The following is a 26,130-nucleotide window of genomic DNA, read 5'->3' as shown; positions in this document are numbered from 1 at the left end:
ATGTGAGAGTATATCTTGACAACGGGGCTAGACACCCCGAAACGTTGGTGTTCTACTTTGTGATGTAACAATACAGTTTGACTTCTTCACAAGACCCTGAGTGCCGCAGCCGTTTTTTCAGTATAACTACTTCCACTGAGGGCACCGGGGCAAGCATCAATATATATGTATATATATATGTGTGTGTGTGTGTGTGTGTGTGTGTGTATATATATATATATATATATATATATATATATGTATATATATATATATGTATATATATATATATATATATATATATATATATATATATATATATATATATATATATATATATATATATATATATATATATATTCAAATGTAAGAACTAATACCTAAACCTCGCCACAGGTCAGTTAGTCATGTGTACCTAACCATACCCAATGCTGTCCACCCATCTCACCCCCGCATGTATAAACATGTTATACACACATCAATATCTCTACACCGGATTTGATACAAACGAATATCCCCAAATATGCAGGTGCCTCAATGTGTCAGCATACACTAACATATGCACATGAACAAAAAAATAGGATTTTGATACCTACCAGTAAATCCTTTTCTCCTAGTCCGAAGAGGATGCTGGGGATGACATCAAGACCATGGGGTATAGACGGGATCCGCAGGAGACATGGGCACTCTAAAGACTTTTCATTGGGTGTGAACTGGCTCCTCCCTCTATACCCCTCCTCCAGACCTCAGTTGTAGGAACTGTGCCCAGGGAGACTGACATTTCGAGGGAAAGAACTACTTAAACTAGTGGTGAGATATCTACCAACTCACACCCTCAACCATGCCGCACACATGGCATTCAACATAACACACGCCAACAGGCATGAACCAATTGCAGCAACATGCTGAAAACTAAGATAACACAACTTGTGTAATTCTAATAACTAAACTGCAGGTAAAGTACGCACTGGGACGGGCGCCCAGCATCCTCTACGGACTAGGAGAAAAGGATTTACCGGTAGGTATCAAAATCCTATTTTCTCATACGTCCTAGAGGATGCTGGGGATGGCATCAAGACCATGGGGTCTATACCAAAGCTCCAGTACGGGCGGGAGAGTGCGGATGACCCTGCAGCACCGATTGACCGAACTTGAGGTCTTCATCGGCCAAGGTGTCAAACTTGTAGAATTTTGCAAATATGTTTGACCCTGACCAAGTAAGTGCTCGGCAAAGTTGCAATGCCGAGACCCCCCCGGGCAGCCGCCCAGGATGAGCCCACCTTCCTAGTGGAATGGGCCTTCACCGACGTCGGTAACGGCAATCCAGCCGTAGTATGAGCGTGCTGAATCGTACTTCTGATCCAACGCGCAATAGTCTGCTTGGAAGCAGGACACCCAATCTTGTTGGGAGCATACAGGACAAACAAAGACTCTGTTTCCGTATTCAAGCTGTTCTAGCGACATAAATCTTCAAAGCCCTAACCACATCTAGAGACTTTGACTCAGTGAACGTGTCAGTAAATACTGGCACCACAATAGGTTGGTTTATGTGGAAAGATGAAACCACCTTCGGAAGAAAATGTTGACGAGTCCTCAACTCTGCCCTATCTTCATGGAAGATCAGGTAAGGGCTCTTGTGAGACAAGGCCCCCTAATTCAGACACCCGCCGCGCGGATGCCAATGCCAAAAGCATCACCACTTTCCAAGTGAGAAACTTCAACTCTCTCTCTTGTAGAGGCTCAAACCAATCTGATTGAAGGAACTACAACACCACGTTAAGGTCCCATGGTGCCACTGGAGGTACAAATGGAGGCTGGATGTGCAGAACCCCTTTCACGAAGGTCTGAACCTCTGGAAGAGAGGCCAATTGTTTTTGGAAGTACACTGACAAGGCCGAAATCTGGACCTTGATTGATCCCAATCGTAGGCCCGCCTCCACACCAGCCTGCAGAAAATGGAGAAAACGTCCCAATGTTTCAACGTTATTCCTTTCCTGGCCTGAATAAGGGTGGGGATGACTTCCTTGGGAATACCCTTTCGGGCTAGGATCCGCCGCTCAGCAGCCATGCCGTCAAACGTAGCCGCAGTAAGTCTTGATACACTCACGCCCCCCTGCTGCAGCAGGTCCTCGCGAAGAGAAAGAGGCCGAGGATCTTCTATGAGCAACTCCTGAAGATCTGGGTACCAAGCCCTCCTTGGCCAGTCTGGGGCAATGAAGATTGCTCGAACTCTTGTTCTTCTTATGATCCTGAGCACTTTGGTATCAGCGGAAGTGGAGGGAAGACATACACCGACCGGAACACCCACTGGGCCACCAGTGCATCCACTGCTATTGCTTGAGGGTCTCTCGACCTGGAACAATATTTCTGAAGCTTCTTGTTGAGATGAGATGCCATCATGTCTACTTGAGGAACTCCCCAAAGACTTGTCACCTCTGTGAAGACTTCTTGGTGTAGGCCCCACTCTCCTGGATGGAGATCGTGTCTGCTGAGGAAGTCTGCTTCCCAGTTGTCTACTCCCGGAATGAAAATTGCCGACAGAGCCTTTACATGTCTTTCTGCGCAGAGGAGGATCTTCGTCACCATTGCCGCTCTGCTTTTCGTTCCGCCCTGCCTGTTTATGTACGCGACTTCTGTTACATTGTCCGACTGGATCTGCACGGGATGATCTTGAAGAAGATGTACCGCTTGTTGAAGACGTTGTAAATGGCTCTCAATTCCAGCACGTTTATGTGAAGGCAGGCTTCCTGACTTGACCATTTTACCTGGAAGCTTTCTCCCTGAGTGACAACTCCCCAGCCTCGGAGACTTGCATCCGTGGTTACCAAGAGCCAGTCATGAATCCTGAACCTGCGTCCCTCTAGTAGGTGAGAACTGTGTAGCCACCACAGGAGCGAAATCCTGGCTTTTGACGACAGGATTATCTTCCGGGGCCTGTGTAGGTGGGATCCCGACCACTTGTTCAACAGGTCCCACTGGAATACCCTGGCATGGAACCTGCCAAACTGTATGGCCTCGTAGGCCGCCACCATCTTCCCCAACAACCGAATGCACTGATGGATCGACACACTCAATGGTTTCACTGTCTGTAGTTGTAGACTTCTGCTCCTGGGAACCTGAAGCTGCTGTGGACTTCTTTCCCTTTCCCCTTCCCCTGCCTGCAAAGAAGGGGGAACCTCTCGCTTTTTTGTTTTTATTGGGCCGAAAGGACTGCATGTGCGGGTGATATGTTTATTTTGCCGGTGCAGGCGCAGAGGGCAAAAATGTTGACTTGTCTGCGGTAGCCGCCGAGACTAATGCATCCAGTCCATCGCCAAATAAGGCCTCACCTTTATATGGGAGAGCCTCCATATTTCTTTTGGAATCTGCATCCGCGTTCCACTGGCGAATACACAATGCTCGCCGAGCCGATACTGCCATGGTAGCGGCTTGTGAACTCAAGAGTCCAATATCTTTCATTGCTTCTAGCATGTATGCGACAGCGTCTTTGATATTCCCTAACTTAAGGAGTATCTCATCTTTATCAATTGTGTCAATTTCTGATGACACGCTTTCTGACCATTTTTCAATAGCGCGACTCACCCACGCGCAAGCAACTGTGGGCCTGAGCAGCGTACCATTGGCAACATAAATGGATTTCAATGTAGTTTCCATCTTTCGGTCTGCCGGCTCTTTTTAGTGAAGCCGTGCCAGGTACAGGGAGAATTACCTTCTTTGTCAACCTGGACAGTGCACTGTCTAACACAGGGGGTGACTCCCATTTTTTCCTGTCCTCCACCGGGAAAGGATAAGCTATCTGAATTCTCTTGGGAATCCGAAATTTATTTTCGGGATTCACCCACATCCCTTCAAAGAGGGTATTAAGCTTGTGGGAAGGAGGGAAAGTGACCTTAGATTTATTTTCTTTATAGAAATAAGCCTTCTCCTGAGGTACAGGAGTGGCTTCCGTGACTTCCAGAACTTCCCTTATAGCCACAATCATATATTGTATATTTTTTGCCAATTTATGATCTATTTCCCTGGAGTCACTATCGTCGACACAAGAATCAGTGTCCGTGTCGGTATCAGTATTCACAATATTTGCAAATGGTCTCTTATGTGACCCAGAGGGGTCACCTGCAGATGGAAGAACAGAGCCCTGAAAAATCACACCCTCCACAGATTTTCTCAAGCACTCAGCATGAGATTCAGACTTGTCTAATCTCCTATTGATGTGATGCATACTATCACGTATTTCTTTCACCCATGCAGGCTCTTGGTGTGCCGGCAGCGTCACCACATTACACTTCTGTGTCCCTAAAATGGTTTCCTCCGGGGAGGAACTCCCTGCCCCTGACATGTCTTACACACGTGTACAACACACACACAGACACACTGGGACTTATTAGGGGACAGACCCACAGTAAAATCTGTCAGAGGGACACAGTTTAGGAGCAGCCAGTTCACAACCCCAGTGCCAGTATCTAATGCTTGTGAACATAGAATGCCCACTGACATGCAGCACTTTTTACACAGTAAAACACACTTGTAAAGCACCAAATTCGCTTGTGCCCCCCCCCTGTTTTGCACCCTGGATACTTGTAGTCAGAAGTGAAAGAGGACCAGCGATTTCTCTGCAGCCTGAGGAGAGAGAACATGGCACTGAGCAGTGTGCTGGCTGCATGAGGAAGAAGCTCCACCCTTTTTACCTCAGAAACTTTTCATAATATTTATACTGGCGGGGGTAAGGCTGTGCCTGGGCATCTTATGCCCCCTTTTTGCTGGTTTATAGAGGTGTTTTTGCTGCCCAGGGCGCCCCCTCCCCGCGCCCTGCACTCTGCAGTGCCTGCGTGTGTGGGCAGCAATGGCGCGCTGCGCTCCCGCCAGCCACGCTGTACCTCAGCCGTCACTTTACTTGATAGAAGATCTGTCTTCTACTTACCTGTCTTCTGACTTCTGGCTCTGTGAGGGGGATGACGGCGTGCTGTGGGAGTGAGCATCTAGGCACGGCTAGCGTTCAGTACCCTTCAGGAGCTAATGGTGTCCTGTCAGCCAGAAGCAGAGCCATGAAACTCTTCAGGAATTTGGTTCCTACTTCTGCCCCCTCAGTCCCACGAAGCAGGCAGTCTGTTGCCAGCAGTTCTCCCTGAAAATAACAAACCTAACATAAGTCTTTTCAGAGAAACTCAGTCGATCTGGGCACATTTCTAAAACTGAGGTCTGGAGGAGGGGCATAGAGGGAGGAGCTAGTTCACACCCAATGAAAAGTCTTTAGAGTGCCCATGTCTCCTGTGGATCCTGTCTATACCCCATGGTCTTGATGTCGTCCCCAGCATCCTCTAGGACGTATGAGAAACATAATTGATTGCTTGAGCTTAAGTGTACGGTCACCCCCTGTCATCAAGGGTGGTACCCAATCAATTAGCTTGCATTTTAAACTGGCTACCTGATGTTTGGCCTCTAAAAAATGACGGGCAACAGGTTTATCTGTTACACCTGCATTCAAAGCTGAATGAATAGAGGACCGGTGATTAGCCATTCGGTCCCTAAAATTTTGTGACGTTAAACCTACATAATCTAATTCACAGGGACATTTCAAAATATAAGTCACGTGATCCAATCTATAGTGTAGATGATACTTGATCTTAATATTGTGTCCAGTATGCGGATGAGTGAAAGTGGACCATGTCATCATAGATCGACAAGTGGTACAATTACCACATGAATAACTACCCAGCTTTTGTTGTAATAATTGTGCAGTAGATAATTTAGCTTCAGGATAGAGGGTAGGCCTCATTAGCATTTGTTTAAGATTTGGGCCTCTCCGATATGCCAACATAGGGGGCCTCATACGAGTAAAGGGCAGAGACAGGTCTGAATTAATAATGGACTAATGTTTGTTCAATATTTTATTAACTTGTCCAGAACAATTATCATAACGGATGGTGAATACCATTCGTCATCAGTTCTAATTTTTTTACTCCTATTTCCACCTATAAATATTTGCCGGGCCTTATCTAAGCAACATGATAAAACTCTAGTTTTGTAACCTCGTTCCAAAAGATGCCCAATAACTTCCATTTCTCTAACGTCCTAGAGGATGCTGGGGACTCCGTAAGGACCATGGGGAATAGACGGGCTCTGCAGGAGATAGGGCACTTTAAGAAAGCTTTGGATTCTGGGTGTGCACTGGCTCCTCCCTCTATGTCCCTCCTTCAGACCTCAGTTTTACACTGTGCCCAGAGGAAGATGGGCGCACTGCAGGGAGCTCTCCTGAGTTCTTTGCATTAGAAAGCATTTTTGTTGGATTTTTCTATTTTTACAGGGAGCACTGCTGGCAACAGGCTCCCTGCATCGAGGGACTGGGGAGAGAGGAGCAGACCTACTTAAATGATAGGATCTGCTTCCTCGGCTACTGGACACCATTAGCTCCAGAGGGGGTGAACACAGGTTCGTCCTGGGCGTCCACCCCCGGAGCCACGCCGCCGTTCTCCTCACAGAGCCAGAAGAACAGAAGCAAGAAGACGTCTCAGGCGGCAGAAGCCTTCAGCGGCTTCACTGAGGTAACACACAGCACCGCAGCTGTGCGTCATTGCTCCACACACCTCACACACTCCGGTCACTGTATGGGTGCAGGGCGCAGGGGGGGCGCCCTGGGCAGCAATAATAACACCTCAAAACATGGCAAAAAGGTATATACATGTACAGCTGGGCACTGTACATGTATATAAAAGAGCCTCCGCCATTTTTACACAAATTTGAGCGGGACCGAAGCCCGCCGCCGAGGGGGCGGGGCTTCTTCCTCAGCACTCACCAGCGCCATTTTTCTCTCCACAGAACGCTGAGAGGAAGCTCCCCGGACTCTCCCCTGCTTACACACGGTGAAGGGGTGTTTAAAAGAGAGAGGGGGGGGGGGGGGGCACATAATTGGCGGATAAGATATTATACAGCGCTGCTGGGGAAAAACATTGGTCATTGCGCTGGGGTGTGTGCTGGCATACTCTCTCTCTGTCTCTCCAAAGGGCCTTAAAGGGGATACTGTCTTCAGAAAAGAGTTTCCCTGGGTGTATGAAGTGTGTCGGTACGTGTGTGTCGACATGTTTGACGAGGAAGGCTCGCTTAATGTGGAGGGGGGAAGGGTTTGAATGTCAGGCCGACACCGGACTGGGTGGATATGCTGAATGTCTTAAATGCAAATGTGAATCTCCTGCATAAAAGGTTAGACAAGGCTGAGACTAGGGATCAGTCAGGTAGCCAGACCGTGCCTGTCCCTGTGGCGCCAGGTCCTTCAGGGTCTCAAAAGCGCCCCATATCCCAGGTCGCTGACACAGATATCGACACAGATACTGACTCTAGTGTCGACTATGAGGATGCAAAATTACAGCCGAAGGTGGCAAAGGGTATTAGATACATGATTATTGCCATAAAAGAGGTTTTGCATATCACTGAGGAACCCCCTGTCCCTGACACGAGGGTTCACATGTATAAAGGGAAAAAGCCTGAGGTCACGTTTCCGTCCTCATTTGAGCTAAGCGAATTGTGCGAAAAGGCTTGGGAGTCTCCGGATAGGAGACTACATGTTCCCAAAAGGATTCTTATGGCGTATCCTTTTCCACAGAAGGATAGGATACGATGGGAATCTTCGCCTACAGTAGACAAGGCACTGACACGCTTATCCGAATACTGCTTCCCTCAAGGATCCTGCTGATCGCAAGCAGGAAATTACCATGAAGCACATTTACACACATTCAGTAACTATCGTTAGACCGGCCATGGCGTCGGCCTGGGTTTGTAGTGCTGTCGTGGCATGGGCAGACTCCTTATCTACGGAGATTGACACCTTAGATAGGGATACCATTCTAATGACCATTGAGCATATCAGAGATGCTGCCTTGTATATGAGGGATGCTCATAGAGACATTTGTTTACTAAGCTCCAGAATAAACGCTATGTCTATTTCTGCTAGGCGACTCTTGTGGACCCGACAGTGGACGGGAGACGCCGACTCAAAGCGGCATATGGAGTCATTGCCTTACAAGGGGGAGGAGTTGTTTGGAGAAGGCCTCTCGGACCTTGTCTCTACTGCTACGGCCGGTAAATCGAATTTTTTACCTTATGTTCCCCTGCAGCATGCTAAGAAGGTACCGCATTATCAAATGCAGTCCTTTCGTTCCAATAAAAGCAAGAAGGTACGAGGATCGTCCTTTGTTGCCAGAGGTAAAGGCAAGGGAAAAAAGCTGCACTCGGCTAGTTCCCAAGAGCAGAAGTCCTCCCCTACTTCCGCAAAGTCCACCGCATGACGCTGGGGCTTTCCAAAGGGGTGGGGGGTCAGATCAAGTGGGGGCACGTCTTTGTCTGTTCAGCCACGTCTGGGTTCTCTCACAGGTGGATCCCTGGGCAATAGAGATTGTTTCCCAGGGATACAGACTGGAATTCGAAGACATGCCTCCTTGCCGGTTTTTCAAATCGGCTCTGCCGGCTTCCCCGTCGGAGAGGGAGCTGGTGTTAGCTGCAATTCACAAATTGTACATTCAACAGGTGATAGTCAAAGTTCCTCATCTCCAGCAAGGAGAGGGTTATTATTTATCCCTGTTTGTGGTACCGAAACCGGACGGTTCGGTCAGACCCATTTTAAATCTGAAATCCCTGAACCTGTACTTGAAGAGGTTCAAGTTCAAAATGGAGTCGCTCAGAGCGGTCATCGCCAGCCTGGAGGGAGGGGATTGGATGGTGTCCCTGGACATAAAGGATGCGTACCTTCATGTTCCGATTTTCCCTCCTCACCAGGCGTTCCTGAGATTTGCAGTACAGGACTATCACTACCAATTTCAGACGTTGCCGTTTGGTCTTTCCACGGCCCCGAGAATTTTCACCAAGGTAGTGGCGGAAATGATGGTGCTCCTGCGCAGACAGGGCGTCACAATTATTCCGTACTTGGACGATCTCCTCATAAAGGCGAGATCTCGGGAGAAGTTGCTGGACAGCGTGTCTCTGTCCGTGAAGACGTTGCAGAGGCACGGCTGGATTCTCAATTTACCGAAATCCCAGCTAGTCCCTACAACGCGTCTGCCCTTTTTGGGCCTGATTCTAGACACAGACCAAAAAAGAGTTTTTCTTCCAGTGGAGAAGGGTCAGGAGCTCATAGCTCTGGTCAGGAACCTATTGAAGCCAAAAAAGGTTTCAGTGCATCATTGCACGAGGGTTCTGGGGAAGATGGTGGCTGCATACGAGGCCATCCCCTTCGGCAGGTTCCATGCAAGGACCTTTCAATGGGACCTATTGGACAAATGGTCCGGGTCCCATCTACACATGCAAAAACGGATCACCCTGTCTCCCAGGGCCAGGGTGTCTCTCCTATGGTGGCTGCGCAGTGCTCACCTCCTGGAGTGTCGCAGGTTCGGCATTCGGGACTGGGTCCTGGTGACCACGGACACGAGCCTCCGAGGTCGGGGAGCTGTCGCACTAGGAAGAAATTTCCAGGGTCTCTGGTCAAGCCTAGAGACTGGTCTCCATATCAATGTCCTGGAGTTGAGGGCCATATACAACGCCCTACGCCAAGCGGAGGAATGGCTTCGGAACAAACCGGTTCTGATTCAGTCAGACAATGTCACGGCAGTGGCTCATGTAAACCGTCAAGGCGGCACAAGGAGCAGAGTGGCCATGGCAGAGGCGACCAGGATTCTACGCTGGGCGGAAGGCCATGTAAGCGCACTATCAGCAGTGTTCATCCCGGGGGTGGACAACTGGGAGGCGGACTTTCTCAGCAGGCATGACCTGCATCCGGGAGAGTGGGGACTTCATCAAGAAGTCTTCACACAGATCACGGATCGGTGGGGACTGCCTCAGATAGACATGATGGCGTCCCGCCTCAACAAAAAGCTAAAGAGGTATTGCGCCAGGTCAAGAGACCCTCAGGCGGTTGTGGTAGACGCTCTGGTGACACCTTGGGTGTTCAGATTGGTCTATGTGTTTCCTCCTCACCTCTCATACCCAAGGTGTTGAGGATAATAAGAATAAGAAGGGTCAGTACAATCCTCACTGTTCCAGATTGGCCAAGGAGGACTTGGTTGGTATCCGGATCTGCAAGAGTTGCTCACAGAAGATCCGTGGCCTCTTCCTCTAAGGCAGGACCTGCTGCAGCAGGGGCCCTGTCTGTTCCAAGACTTACCGCGGCTGCGTTTGACGGCATGGCGGTTGAACGCCGGATCCTAGCGGAAAAAGGGATTCCGGAGGAGGTCATTCCTACCCTGATCAAGGCTAGGAAGGACGTACGTCGAAACATTATCACCGTATATGGCGAAAATATGTTTCTTGGTGTGAGGCCAGAACTGCTGCTACGGAGGAGTTCCAGTTGGGCCGTCTGCTTCACTTCCTTCAAACGGGAGTGAATTTGGGCCATAAAGGTTCAAATTTCGGCCTTATCCATTTTCTTTCAAAGAGAATTGGCTTCTCTTCCTGAAGTACAGACTTTTGTGAAGGGCGTGCTGCATATTCAGCCTCCCTTTGTGCCTCCGGTGGCGCCTTGGGACCTTAACGTGGTATTAAGTTTCCTCAAGTCACCTTGGTTTGAACCACTCAAAACAGTAGAGTTGAAATACTTCACTTGGAAAGTGGTCATGTTGTTGGCCTTAGCTTCTGCAAGGCGGGTTTCGAAATTGGTGGCTTTATCATATAAAAGCCCATACCTGATTTTTCACGTGGATAGGGCAGAGTTGAGGACTCGTCCTCAATTTCTGCCCAAGGTGGTCTCATCTTTTCATATGAACCAACCTATTGTCGTACCTGTGGCTACACGGGACTTGGAGGATTCCGAGTCCCTGGATGTGGTCAGGGCTTTGAAGATTTATGTGACCAGAACGGCTAGGATCAGGAAGACCGAAGCTCTGTTTGTTCTGTATGCGGCCAACAAGGTTGGTGCTCCTGCTTCAAAGCAGACTATTGCTCGCTGGATCTGTAACACGATTCAGCAGGCACATTTTTCGGCAGGATTGCCATTGCCTAAATCGGTTAAGGCCCATTCCACTAGGAAGGTGGGCTCTTGGGCGGCTGCCCGAGGGGTCTCGGCACTACAACTGTGCCGAGCTGCTACTTGGTCGGGGTCAAACACCTTTGCAAAGTTCTATAAGTTTGATACCCTGGCTGAGGAGGACCTCCTGTTTGCTCAATCGGTGCTGCAGAGTCATCCGCACTCTCCCGCCCGTTTGGGAGCTTTGGTATAATCCCCATGGTCCTTACGGAGACCCCAGCATCCTCTAGGACGTTAGAGAAAATAAGATTTTACTTACCGGTAAATCTATTTCTCGTAGTCCCGTAGAGGATGCTGGGCGCCCGTCCCAAGTGCGGACTTCTTCTGCAAGACTTGTATATAGTTATTGCTGACATAAGGGTTATGTTATAGTTGATCGGGTTTGAACCGAGGCTATGTTATTGTTCATACTGTTAACTGGGTAGTTTATCACAAGTTATACGGTGTGATTGGTATGGCTGGTATGAATCTTGCCCTTAGATTTACAAAAATCCTTTCCTCGTACTGTTCATCTCCTCTGGGCACAGTTTCTCTAACTGAGGTCTGGAGGAGGGACATAGAGGGAGGAGCCAGTGCACACCCAGAATCCAAAGCTTTCTTAAAGTGCTCTATCTCCTGCGGAGCCCATCTATTCCCCATGGTCCTTACGGAGTCCCCAGCATCCTCTACGGACTACGAGAAATAAAATTTACCGGTAAGTAAAATCTTATTATTACTGCTCTTGGAATTTATCCTCCTAACCCGTAGATATTGCAAAACTGGCAAATTATCCTTCAACACTGGAGGATGATGACAGGTAGCATGAAGGGTAAGATTGAGATCGGTGGATTTTCGAAAAAGAGTGGTGACCAGAGTCCCCAACTTTGCTGATGGAAACATCTAAAAAACGAATGTCCGTAGAGGAAATTACAGACGTAAATCTAATAGGACACTCAAACCGATTCAGATCGGCAACCATCGAAAAAATTCTTCCTCTGTGTCTTGCCACAGTAAAAAGACATCATCAATGAAGCGTCGATAAAAAAAAGATTTGATGTCCATACCGTGGGAAAATATGGGTAGACTCATACCAGGTCATATACAAGTTGGCATACGACGGGGCCAAATTAGACCTCATCGCTGTGCCTGACAATTGCAGAAAGAACATGTATTTATACATGAAGTGGTTACATTTGAGAACCAACTCAGTTAGTTCCAGGATATACTCAGTGGGTACACTAGGAACAGGACATTGCGTTAAAGCAGCTCTCAGGGTCTCTAACCCCTCATTATGTGGTATAACAGTATAAAACAGTATATTTGTATAACATTTGTGCAATATGTGTGTTTCGTGTAAATGTGTTGTATGTATGTATGTATGTATGTATATATTGTTCTGTGTGGGTGTGTGTATATTTTAAGTTTTGTTGTTAAAAAATGTGTGTATTTTGGGCTGCTCACTATCCTGCCAGGTTCCTGATGGCAATGATTAATCGCTCATTTGGTATAAAGTAATGCGCATGACAATTAGTGCATATACTATACCTTGCCCCAAGATGTCAGCAGTAATGTGTCATATTTTGATATACTGAGCCGTATTATGCACCTCACTATGGCATATAGTATTTTGTAAATAGAGTGTGGAACGCATATTTAATTTGCTTTACGAACTGAGTGCAACGTATAGCCCTTCCGGTTTCCAGTCTGGTGGCACGCATGGTCCCTTCTATTTCCGGTCGGGTGGAACGCATGGCGTTCCCGGAGGGGCGATGCGCTGTGGTTTTGCTCGGGTTGCGTGGGTGTTGTGGGGTTTCGGTGATGTTCTTCTTTGGTCTCTAGGTGTTGGATTGTTTTGTGCCTTTTTGGGCACTTTGGGTGGATTGTACGAGTTTTCACTGTTATGGTTCTGAGCATTGATCCCCAGTGAGGCACTTCCAGATTATGCACTATATATACCTAAATCTATCAATTCACACTGTGCACCCCACTATGAACTCCCTTCAGTATGTAGATTGTAAACTAAGGGGGGCCGATCTCATTCCTCCTCCAGCTGTCAGACTAGGGGAACCTGCAGCCACATACCACCGATGTTTGGCTTACATTGGAAGTAAGAAAGCCAATACCGGGATTGGGATCGACGGGATCCCGGGATATTGGCCCAAAAACGGCCGGGCAGGGGCAAACGCAGGATTTAGCGAGAAGGTTATCCGTGGGTGGGTGTGTATGCATATATCCATGTAATTGTAATATATATATATATATATATATATATATATATATATATATATACCAATACAATTCAGTCGGCACTCCTTGCTTCTAAATTACTGGTCCCGGTGTCCTGTGCAATATTCTGAAACATACCCATACAATAGGCACGGCACTCCAGGGACTCGTTGCAGAAAAACTTTAATTAAGGTGCTGTGATCAACATGTTTCGGGGCATGCGCCCCTTCGTCAGGACCCACCAAAACAAACAGGACATACACACAAAGAACATTTATATACCTGATGCCAGAACTCACCTGTTGCCGGCGTCCGCAGCCGCTGCTGCTGATTCACACCCGGGGTCTCACTTCCGGGTTACGCAAGCCGTGGTTGCTAGGCAACCCTTGGCTTGCGCTCCTGTTGTGTGAGTCCGGCTTCCGTGTTGTCAAGCAGTGCGGCATGTGAGCGGACCTGGCAAAACAAGCAAGCATAATAAGTTTAAAAACAATAATAACAATAATATTAAAAACGTTTGCCTGACAATACAAAAGCCTGGATATTCACATATACATACAATAAACGGTTAACCATATAGATCATATCTCATTCGCAAAAGCTCGAGGTTATCAATTAGGGGATAAACTACACGTACACCACGCCATTATAAAGCACCTCATCTCAGGCTATTCCAGTTAATTTTGTCGTTTAATCCGTCTGGTGCTATAGTGCCTAATCTAACAATCCATCTGGATTCCAGGATGCACAGAGCTTTGATGCGATCTCCTCCCCGTGGGGATTCCACTACATGATCTATTATAAAGTGCTTCAGATCAGACAAGGAATGGCCCATCATTCTAAAATGACGGGCCACAGGTTGGTCCATAGATTTACCTTCAGCTGATAAATGGATGGCAGACCTGTGCAGAGCCATCCGCTCCCGGAATTTGCGGGAGGTCTGCCCCACATAATATAAACCACAGGGACATGTAATCACGTACACCACAAAAGATGAAGTGCACGTGAGCACATGCCGGATGTCATACTTTTTCTGTGAGTGTGGATGTTTAAACGATTTACAGGTCACCATATATCTGCATGTAGTGCAGTTATGGCAACCGTAACAACCTGCTGGTTTCACATACACATTAGGTAATTTGGGGATCCCTCTCCCTGTAATGTCAGTGATCATGAGCCTATCTCTAAGGTTACGGCCCCTTTTAAATGCTGCTATAGGCCGTACATCTTTAAAACAAGATAGATCCTTGTCTGAGGCTACAATTGGCCACAGGGCCTTAGTGGCTCGATTAATTACAGGACTGGCTGTTGTGAAACTGCTAACCCAAGGGAGGACTTTAGCAGATGGTTTGGTACGTGACTGTAGTAATTGAATTCTAGGTATTTTTAACACCTGTTGTTTGTTATCCTGAAGCATTTTAGGATCATAGCCCCGAGCTGTAAATTTGGCTATTAATCTATCAATGGATATTGCTGCTTTTAGCGGATCACTTGAAATCCTAGCCACCCTCATCATTTGAGAGCGGGGTAAACCCCGCTTCAACGATGATGGGTGATGGCTTGAAGCGAGCAAAAAGGTATTTCTATCCACGTCTTTATGAAATACCTCTGTTGCTATCCTCCCTTCAATAATATTTACTTGTACATCTAGAAAATGTGCCTGAACTTCACTATACTGCATGGTGAATTTCACTGCCGATGTCCCACCATTGATCTCGTCTAATGCATTCTTTAATGAATCTATGTTGCCGGTCCACAGTACAAAAATATCATCGATATAACGAGTATATACTTTGATATTACCAGCTATCTCTGCCTGATTCAAAAACAATTGCTCTTCTTGCTCAAACATATAAACGTTGGCGTACGACGGGGCCACCGGGGACCCCATCGCACACCCCCGTTGCTGTAAATAATATTGACCGTCATAGAAAAAATAATTTCTATAGAGGGTCAACTCCAACAGTTTCAAAAAGAGATCATGATTAAATAATGCAGGATCAAGGAATTGTTGTAAGAAATTTTTCATAGCTCGCAATCCACCCTCATGGGGGATTGACGTATAAAGACTACATACGTCTAGGCAGCATAACCATGTTCCCTTAGGTACTTGGGAAACATCACCTAACAGTTTCAGAAATTCTGTGGTATCTTTCAAGAAAGTCTCCTTCTTACTCAACAATGGTTGAAGCAGATAGTCCAATAATTGAGCCACAGAATAATATAAGGAACCCCGCGCCGATATAATCGGTCGACCGGGCGGATTCCTACTATCTTTGTGTAGTTTCGGCAATGTGTATAGTGCCGGCACCTTCGGATGATCCACTAATAAGGCATTGCAGATCTTGGGGGTGATGTGTTGTTGTTGGACAGCTACTCCCAACATCTCACGTAGTTCCTTTTGAAATTTGCTTGTAGGATTCCCAGGTAAACGACTGTATACTCCTTTTTCGGAGAGCTGTTGCTCAATTTCATGGCGGTAGTCAGTGATGTCTTGTACCACAATGGCCCCGCCCTTGTCGGCTGGCCTGATAATTATATCCTCATAGGTACTCAAACTTTTTACCGCAGAGGCTTCCTCTCTGGAAAGATTTTTGTGTACTTTACCAGGTGCCATTCTAAATCTCGTCACTGAATCATGTAGTAAACGGTCAAACGTTTTTAGTGATGGATTGACCGACACTGGATCAAATTTCGATCTAGTCTTGCCCATTAAGAACAATTCAAGCGGCGAGCTCTCTGATGTCAGCTTTTGATGTTGAAAATGTTCCTTTAAACGCAAATTTCTGGAGAACTTGTGATGGTCAAGTCTCCATGTAAATTCATCGTGCATGTTGGTAGGCACGAAGGCCAAGCCTTTCTGTAATACTTGAATTTCTGATGGCTGCAATGTCCTTTTTGATAGATTAAAGATCAGGCTGTCTTTTTTGCGGGGGGGATTGCGCCTGACTTCTCTTGTTTCTTTTATTCTGCCCGCCCCTGCGGGTGGTCTTTCTCCACCCCTCTGGGTGGCCCCACCTTTGCCTAAAGGGATCCTCTCTGATGTAGTTGCTTCGTCTGATTCAGAGATTGCGAATTCACTATCGCTGTTGTTTTGAGGCGTTGGAGTATGATATTGTGGACGCCGAGGTTGCCACGGTCTGCGGCGTCGTTCTACGGCATTGTTACGTGTTGCCGATGCGCTCCCAGACAGCCACCTGTAGATTTTGTTCTCCTCATAGTCAGCGTCAACTGTATGTTTTTTGTTCTTTTTGAATTTAATTAGGTTCTTCTTATATTGGTCGCATTGTTGTTGTAGTTTGTTAAGCCAACTTGAATTGGCTACATCTTCCAATATATCCCGGTGGGTGTTCTCAAATGCTGAGATCTTCGTGCGTGTCACCTGTAGTTCACGGCCAGCTTCTTCTATGACCAGTACCATTAGGTCTAGCGCACACTTGTTGAGGATCCCTATCCACTTTCGTACAAACTCAGGGTTTTGTCTGCCAATCGTTGGCACATTTGCCACTCTAAAACCCCGCGGGATTTTCCGTTCGCGTACATAATCGGATAGGGATGTTCCGTGCATGAGATAGTCTATTTCACGTCTTTTCAATTTGAATAATTGGAAATGCATCTCCTCTAAGTTGTGAACTGGGTCAGTTGTTGTCACTGGCTCTTTGAACAGGATTTGCTGCACCTGATCTGCAGTGAAGCTGAAAGTCTCACAGGGGGGGACTTTGAAATCCCTGCATCCACTAGCCTCATGTGTCTCCAATACCTCCATAGTTGGTTCCATAATGGTTATATACTCGTATCAGCACTAAATTGTTGCTGATGCCTTATCCAGTTGCTGTTGCAGGCAAACGGCAAATGATTAATCAGTGTAATCCCAGTGGAATCAAAGATATAAATGTCTCTTTTAGCTATTCATAGCTGTGGTGCCATACAACCGATGTGGAAAAAATCCAATGTCTTCCACAACACATGTACCAATACAATTCAGTCGGCACTCCTTGCTTCTAAATTACTGGTCCCGGTGTCCTGTGCAATATTCTGAAACATACCCATACAATAGGCACGGCACTCCAGGGACTCGTTGCAGAAAAACTTTAATTAAGGTGCTGTGATCAACATGTTTCGGGGCATGCGCCCCTTCGTCAGGACCCACCAAAACAAACAGGACATACACACAAAGAACATTTATATACCTGATGCCAGAACTCACCTGTTGCCGGCGTCCGCGTCCGCAGCCGCTGCTGCTGATTCACACCCGGGGTCTCACTTCCGGGTTACGCAAGCCGTGGTTGCTAGGCAACCCTTGGCTTGCGCCCCTGTTGTGTGAGTCCGGCTTCCGTGTTGTCAAGCAGTGCGGCATGTGAGCGGACCTGGCAAAACAAGCAAGCATAATAAGTTTAAAAACAATAATAACAATAATATTAAAAACGTTTGCCTGACAATACAAAAGCCTGGATATTCACATATACATACAATAAACGGTTAACCATATAGATCATATCTCATTCGCAAAAGCTCGAGGTTATCAATTAGGGGATAAACTACACGTACACCACGCCATTATAAAGCACCTCATCTCAGGCTATTCCAGTTAATTTTGTCGTTTAATCCGTCTGGTGCTATAGTGCCTAATCTAACAATCCATCTGGATTCCAGGATGCACAGAGCTCTGAATCAGACGAAGCAACTACATCAGAGAGGATCCCTTTAGGCAAAGGTGGGGCCACCCAGAGGGGTGGAGAAAGACCACCCGCAGGGGCGGGCAGAATAAAAGAAACAAGAGAAGTCAGGCGCAATCCCCCCCGCAAAAAAGACAGCCTGATCTTTAATCTATCAAAAAGGACATTGCAGCCATCAGAAATTCAAGTATTACAGAAAGGCTTGGCCTTCGTGCCTACCAACATGCACGATGAATTTACATGGAGACTTGACCATCACAAGTTCTCCAGAAATTTGCGTTTAAAGGAACATTTTCAACATCAAAAGCTGACATCAGAGAGCTCGCGGCTTGAATTGTTCTTAATGGGCAAGACTAGATCGAAATTTGATCCAGTGTCGGTCAATCCATCACTAAAAACGTTTGACCGTTTACTACATGATTCAGTGACGAGATTTAGAATGGCACCTGGTAAAGTACACAAAAATCTTTCCAGAGAGGAAGCCTCTGCGGTAAAAAGTTTGAGTACCTATGAGGATATAATTATCAGGCCAGCCGACAAGGGCGGGGCCATTGTGGTACAAGACATCACTGACTACCGCCATGAAATTGAGCAACAGCTCTCCGAAAAAGGAGTATACAGTCGTTTACCTGGGAATCCTACAAGCAAATTTCAAAAGGAACTACGTGAGATGTTGGGAGTAGCTGTCCAACAACAACACATCACCCCCAAGATCTGCAATGCCTTATTAGTGGATCATCCGAAGGTGCCGGCACTATACACATTGCCGAAACTACACAAAGATAGTAGGAATCCGCCCGGTCGACCGATTATATCGGCGCGGGGTTCCTTATATTATTCTGTGGCTCAATTATTGGACTATCTGCTTCAACCATTGTTGAGTAAGAAGGAGACTTTCTTGAAAGATACCACAGAATTTCTGAAACTGTTAGGTGATGTTTCCCAAGTACCTAAGGGAACATGGTTATGCTGCCTAGACGTATGTAGTCTTTATACGTCAATCCCCCATGAGGGTGGATTGCGAGCTATGAAAAATTTCTTACAACAATTCCTTGATCCTGCATTATTTAATCATGATCTCTTTTTGAAACTGTTGGAGTTGACCCTCTATAGAAATTATTTTTTCTATGACGGTCAATATTATTTACAGCAACGGGGGTGTGCGATGGGGTCCCCGGTGGCCCCGTCGTACGCCAACGTTTATATGTTTGAGCAAGAAGAGCAATTGTTTTTGAATCAGGCAGAGATAGCTGGTAATATCAAAGTATATACTCGTTATATCGATGATATTTTTGTACTGTGGACCGGCAACATAGATTCATTAAAGAATGCATTAGACGAGATCAATGGTGGGACATCGGCAGTGAAATTCACCATGCAGTATAGTGAAGTTCAGGCACATTTTCTAGATGTACAAGTAAATATTATTGAAGGGAGGATAGCAACAGAGGTATTTCATAAAGACGTGGATAGAAATACCTTTTTGCTCGCTTCAAGCCATCACCCATCATCGTTGAAGCGGGGTTTACCCCGCTCTCAAATGATGAGGGTGGCTAGGATTTCAAGTGATCCGCTAAAAGCAGCAATATCCATTGATAGATTAATAGCCAAATTTACAGCTCGGGGCTATGATCCTAAAATGCTTCAGGATAACAAACAACAGGTGTTAAAAATACCTAGAATTCAATTACTACAGTCACGTACCAAACCATCTGCTAAAGTCCCCCCTTGGGTTAGCAGTTTCACAACAGCCAGTCCTGTAATTAATCGAGCCACTAAGGCCCTGTGGCCAATTGTAGCCTCAGACAAGGATCTATCTTGTTTTAAAGATGTACGGCCTATAGCAGCATTTAAAAGGGGCCGTAACCTTAGAGATAGGCTCATGATCACTGACATTACAGGGAGAGGGATCCCCAAATTACCTAATGTGTATGTGAAACCAGCAGGTTGTTACGGTTGCCATAACTGCACTACATGCAGATATATGGTGACCTGTAAATCGTTTAAACATCCACACTCACAGAAAAAGTATGACATCCGGCATGTGCTCACGTGCACTTCATATTTTGTGGTGTACGTGATTACATGTCCCTGTGGTTTATATTATGTGGGGCAGACCTCCCGCAAATTCCGGGAGCGGATGGCTCTGCACAGGTCTGCCATCCATTTATCAGCTGAAGGTAAATCTATGGACCAACCTGTGGCCCGTCATTTTAGAATGATGGGCCATTCCTTGTCTGATCTGAAGCACTTTATAATAGATCATGTAGTGGAATCCCCACGGGGAGGAGATCGCATCAAAGCTCTGTGCATCCTGGAATCCAGATGGATTGTTAGATTAGGCACTATAGCACCAGACGGATTAAACGACAAAATTAACTGGAATAGCCTGAGATGAGGTGCTTTATAATGGCGTGGTGTACGTGTAGTTTATCCCCTAATTGATAACCTCGAGCTTTTGCGAATGAGATATGATCTATATGGTTAACCGTTTATTGTATGTATATGTGAATATCCAGGCTTTTGTATTGTCAGGCAAACGTTTTTAATATTATTGTTATTATTGTTTTTAAACTTATTATGCTTGCTTGTTTTGCCAGGTCCGCTCACATGCCGCACTGCTTGACAACACGGAAGCCGGACTCACACAACAGGAGCGCAAGCCAAGGGTTGCCTAGCAACCACGGCTTGCGTAACCCGGAAGTGAGACCCCGGGTGTGAATCAGCAGCAGCGGCTGCGGACGCGGACGCCGGCAACAGGTGAGTTCTGGCATCAGGTATATAAATGTTCTTTGTGTGTATGTCCTGTTTGTTTTGGTGGGTCCTGACGAAGGGGCGCATGCCCCGAAACATGTTGATCACAGCACCTTAATTAAAGTTTTTCTGCAACGAGTCCCTGGAGTGCCGTGCCTATTGTATGGGTATATATATATATATATACATATATATATACATATATTTATACAGATGGAGCCATGCTCATTGAGCGTGGCTACATCGCAGGAGAGGGGTGCCCGGCGTGCCTCCGCCCAAGCACGCTGGCGAGCGCACAAAGACTCTCCCATTCACTGGGCGCACTCAATCGCAGATGGAGCCACAATTAGCGTGGCTCCATCTGTGTATGTGTATTTACACACATGCACATACATATATAGCACACACACATACACAAACACACATGATACATACTGTACATACACAAGCACAAACACATACATACAAACATACAAATACAGTCACACATGAACATAGACTCCACACTTACATATAGAGCATTATATGTAATCCACCAGGCGCTGAGAGCAGTGTGATAGGACGGAGGGAGCTGCTGTGGCTGAGCATGCGCAGCCAGCAGCCCCCCCCCCCCCCCCCGAGCCCAGGGACATTCTGCAAGCAGAGAGCTACTTAACTCTCTGCTGCTGCAGCTCCACCGAGGCGGTTGCAGCTTTTGTTGAGACCGAGACACAGCTGTCTCCGTCTCAAAATAGAAAATTCAACTCTTCAGGGGGGGTTTCCAGGTACTCAGAAACCCCCCTTCCCTGTGTGCGCCACTGCCGGGATTCAATCCCGGGATTGGAATATCCTATCCCAGGGATTTCTGGATCAGGTGGCCATTTGATTTTGTAATGCCTGAATTCATAGGTCACGCTGCGCAGCCAGCCGTCACCCGCAGGAAGTGTCCCACCCTCCCCCCAGCCGGTGTTGGATGGTAAATTATGGGAGCAGGGTGGGGGGACAGCCACACAGGGAATAATCCAATCCTAGGTATCCCGGGATCCCCGGGATTTACCAATTTTCAATCCCGATGCCTGGAATTGGCCTCCCTACTTGGAAGGGTGGGCAATACAAAAAGCAGAATGTGTAGGGATGGTCAAAGTGTGCTCAGACAGCTTGTTTTTCAACTCTTATATTGTTCTCCATTACTTACTTGTTTGTTTTACTAGAGAGCAATAATTTGGCTATATAGTGCTCCTGTTTTATGACCTCTCACATGTTTCATTTCAGGGAGGAGCGTATTATTTCTTGGAGCACGTTACTGCAGATCCTTCCTCATGGAACTATTTTTTCCAGATAATTTTGGATCCGACCTGGAAATATATAGGGGATGGATGTAAACTTACAAAGGAAACATGGAAATACCTGGAAAAAGCCAATTTTTCACAAGTGAAACTTAGACACATCACGGCTCCATTTAAATGGAGCCCAATCAAACCCCACATTGTTGGGTATGCTGTAAAATAAGTGGTACGTAAATCTTGTTTAGCCATTATTCATGGGATGAAAGAAATGTCTGTCTAGCACCTAAACAATGGTTATTTTTACATATTGGTTCAGAAATTCAAGATTTATTTCAGTATGTGATCCACAATGAATGACTATGCTTCAGTTAGTATCTGTTTATTACAAAAAAAAAAATCCAGTTTATTTAAAAATGTAATAAAATGGACTTACTTCACTTTAGCTGCCATCTGCTGCCAGTTCTTCCCCTGGTGACACCTTCGGCTACCGAGCGAGACCCCTGATTACATTTGGTCAGAAATTTAATATTTACAAGTTAGTAAGAAGTGAGGACAATATGATGCAGCCTGCTTTATAGGTTGGGCCTACTTTGTGGACTCTCAGCTTCATCCATCAGCTACTAAAGATGGGTAATAGTACTTTTAGCAAACCTACAAGTGGGATATAATCACCAGCAGAGGGAAATGGTGATTTATGAGCATTTTTCTGATTCTTGCTTTAGTAAACTAACCTTACACTGTTGCATGCAGACATTAACAAGATGAAATGGCTAGTGATCTTTCAGTCTGAAAAGGACCACACAAAAAAAAAGAAAAAAAGGCTAGGAAGAAACAAAAGTAAAAAAGTACTGGTACAAGTTAATAAATCATAATTAACAATAACAGATTGGACTTGCTTGATATTATAGAAACTTCATTTATATAATGACTGCTGATAACAATGATGTCATCACTCTTGCAAATGGTGACAGTTTGTATGAATTCTGACCCATCTTACCAATGAGGAGAGTGAGATGGTAGAGGTGGGGAGAAAGTGTCGGGCCTGGAAAGGAAGAACAAGGGGACGGGACAGAGTGATGGGAGGGGGGTAGACAGAGAAAAAAATAAATACAAACCATACAATACATTACAACTAGTAAATAATAATACAAGTCTATAATATAAATATCTGACTTAAAAAGTAAAATATTTACACATCTGTATGTCAAGGGTTCCATCCTGTGACAGGAGTTAAGTTTACACCTACTGACGAACAATTGTATCTTGTATCCCACAGCAATTATACATTAGCCACCTTAATATGCTTCTGAAGGCACAGCAGGCTCTCTATACAACCTGTGACTGATGCTAGAGTAGACTGAGGGGTATATTCAATTGAAGTCGGATCCATTCCGACATGCATTTGTCGAAATGAATCCGACAAGGGCTATTCAATGACCATCTCAATCTTACTTTAAAAAAAAGTCGTATTGAGATGAGGGACATGAGAGGAGGAGAGGGGAAGACCAGCGGGAAGACGGGGGAGAGCAGCGCTACAGCAGCGTTTTACGAGGATGTGGCACCGCCGCCAGACCTCACGGCAGCATCCACCCGGCTCCAGCAAGTGAGACCTTGCTTGCTGGAGCCAGTGAGCGGCGGCTCTGCCACATCCTGCATATGCTGTGCTGTAGCCACTGCTCTCCCCCGTTCCCCGCGGCTCTCCCCCGTCTCCCTCTCTCCCCCCTCTCATCTCAACCAACTTTTTTTAGAGTCTGATTGAGATGTCGGAAACAGGGCCAAAACCCGTTTCCGACACAAGCACACGGATCGACAGCTATTCTGCCGATCCATGTGCTTTCCGACAAGTCGAATTCCCCGACTTGTCAGATAAAAAAAAAGCTGGGGATTGAATAGGTCGGAACCCCTTCCGACCTGAAAAAGTCGAAAACTGCAGTTTTTCCGACAAGACGGCAGTTTGGACTTCAATTGAATATACCCCTTAATGATTTTGTTGCAGTGCACTGAGCAGTACGTTGTTGATGTCTGTATGTTTATTGCAGACCAAATGAACGGTTGGGATCAAGCCATAAACACAACAGTACTTTGCAAGGGTGATAGATTTCTACAGATGCTGATTTGTGAATGCAGAAAGCAGCCTTACTAGGATTATTATTATTATTATTATTATCATCATCCTCACCAAAAGGGGTCCTTAGCAACTTAAAGAGTAAATAAACAAACAATATGAACAAAAACCAAGAAAGTCACTTACAGTATAAAACATTGCAGAGCATGGGTAAGTGTATAAACATTGCTACAGTAGTAATCGTAATATCCATATGAGCAGCGGGGTGGCCAAACCCAAAGGTTTGGTGCTGTTGTTGGTCATACAAAGGAGATGATGGTATAAGCGAGGGGGAAAAAGCATATAAGAGAAGAGGTCCCTGCTAATGAGAGCGAACAGTCTAAAGGTTATTCTAGCATTTGTAGAAAGACAGGCAGAAGGTTTAATCAAATTATCAGGTGCAGACAGAAATATTGGTATTTGCCATGAGTTTAACAAGTCTCTCAGTATATAATACTGAAGCTTTATTTAATCCGCAAACCACATACTATTCCGCTGTATAGATATATAATGTCACAAAAGGAATCTGCTGTCTGCTCTGTTGAACCAAAACATAATTTGTCAATCATTCTGGATGCATGAAATATTAAGATCCAATTCATAAGGTTATTTTCCTGTTATGAGTGTGTGTGGGAGGGTTTCTTTTTTCTTACAATTTGTTCTTTTTGTTTTTATGAATCGACAGTAATACTTGGTAAACAACAAGAAGATGAAACACTATGGAAAATAATATGCCACAAACTTCCCAGCACTTACAAAAATACAGCAGACGATGGAATTAGTTTGGGAGCATAAAAATAAGAAAAATTATAACTGGATCGCTAAGAGTTTGGATTCAGTTTGTAAGTGTGAATGTTTTATTACTATGGTAAATAAACTTTTTACCTACAGCAAGCCTTTTCTCTTACTTGTGTGTATGGCTCATGGGCTGCCGGCCCCTCTCCCCCAAGCAAGGAGGGCACCTAGTTATAGAGATCATGCGGATCCAAAAGCCTGCTGAAACCAGTGCCACACCTAGCAACTACTCTGGATTTTATTCCATCAGATCCTATCAGAATTGGGTACTAATGTATTTATTTTTGAATTTAGCCATTGCTTAATGAATTGTTATGCTTTATTTATAAATAGCTGTCATTGTGCAGCCCTGTACATGGAGGTGATCATGACACAATAGACATGAAAGAGATAGTAAAGATGGCCCAGACCAAAAGAGTTTATACTCTGAAGGTGGGTGCTCGTTGAGCGACATCACCTAGTGTTTCTCCTCGACAGTGTGTATACACACTGTGCGATATCACTAGCGATATCACACAGTGACATCATACCGCGGTGGGCTGGAGCATGCAGCTTTGGACGATGATTATAGGCATGCCGCATATACTTTTAATCAGCAGAAGCTGCTTCTGCGTACTATTACATTAGTTTGCATCTAAGACGCATTTTTGAGGAAAAAAAAACACAAAAAAAGACGCTTGGTGCTAAAGAGTCCCACAGCAGCATGGCGCGACATGAAGGGCTGTTTAGCGTGATTGCAGCAATATGTAAGAGGGCACATCTGTACAAACGATATCACTCAAAAGGATAAAAATTAGCTATATCTTTTAAAACATCGTCTAGTGTATTCCCAGCTTTATATTCCTTCATGTGAGTGCAAGTTTCTAACTTTCCAAAGCTGTGCCATTGATGTCTGTGGCTCATGGATCCATAGCCTCCACTGATTTCAGCTGCATTTCTAGAACATGTAAAAATTCAGTTTCTATGAATACGCTATAGAAGTGATTGGAGTTCTAGAAATCACTGTGGAAAAGAACACATCAAAATGCTGGTTACACCACTTGTGTATGCCCAGCGCTGTAACAGGGAGGCAGTGTGCCCTGTACCAGCTCCCCCCCCCCCCAAACCCGTGATGTCATGATACCACACCTTGGGGGCGGGGTGATCTGTTCTGGGAGCTAGAGCTCTGCCTGACACGTCCTAAGGATTCTCCGGGCAGCTCCACACACTACATGGTGCCTGAATAGGGCTTTCCTTGTATGCTTCAAGTGGCTCTGTTCCAGGCACCCTGTAAGCCACATGCAGGTGCCATTAGACAGCGACGCTGCCACCCTCAACTATGTTAATATGTTTTGAATGCAATTAAATAGA

The 26,130-nt window shown here is 45.8% G+C and overlaps 1 protein-coding gene across 1 annotated transcript in view; it reads left to right on the top strand.

Moving 5' to 3' along the window:
- LOC135009229 (thiol S-methyltransferase TMT1A-like) overlaps positions 1–24,879 on the top strand; it is a 76,773-nt gene extending 51,894 nt beyond the window's left edge. Inside the window, exons 2-3 of the mRNA XM_063952257.1 lie at positions 21,868–22,107; positions 24,671–24,879. Coding sequence (XP_063808327.1) covers positions 21,868–22,104 — 237 coding nt within the window. The 3' untranslated portion in view covers positions 22,105–22,107; positions 24,671–24,879. The remainder of the gene's footprint in view (positions 1–21,867; positions 22,108–24,670) is intronic.
- The last annotated feature ends 1,251 nt before the right edge of the window (positions 24,880–26,130 follow it).

The sequence above is a fragment of the Pseudophryne corroboree genome, chromosome 2 (genome assembly GCF_028390025.1).
Source record: "Pseudophryne corroboree isolate aPseCor3 chromosome 2, aPseCor3.hap2, whole genome shotgun sequence".
Lineage (NCBI taxonomy): Eukaryota > Metazoa > Chordata > Amphibia > Anura > Myobatrachidae > Pseudophryne > Pseudophryne corroboree.
The sequence above is the reverse complement of the archived record's forward strand: the minus strand, read 5'-3'. Positions and strand labels throughout refer to the sequence as shown.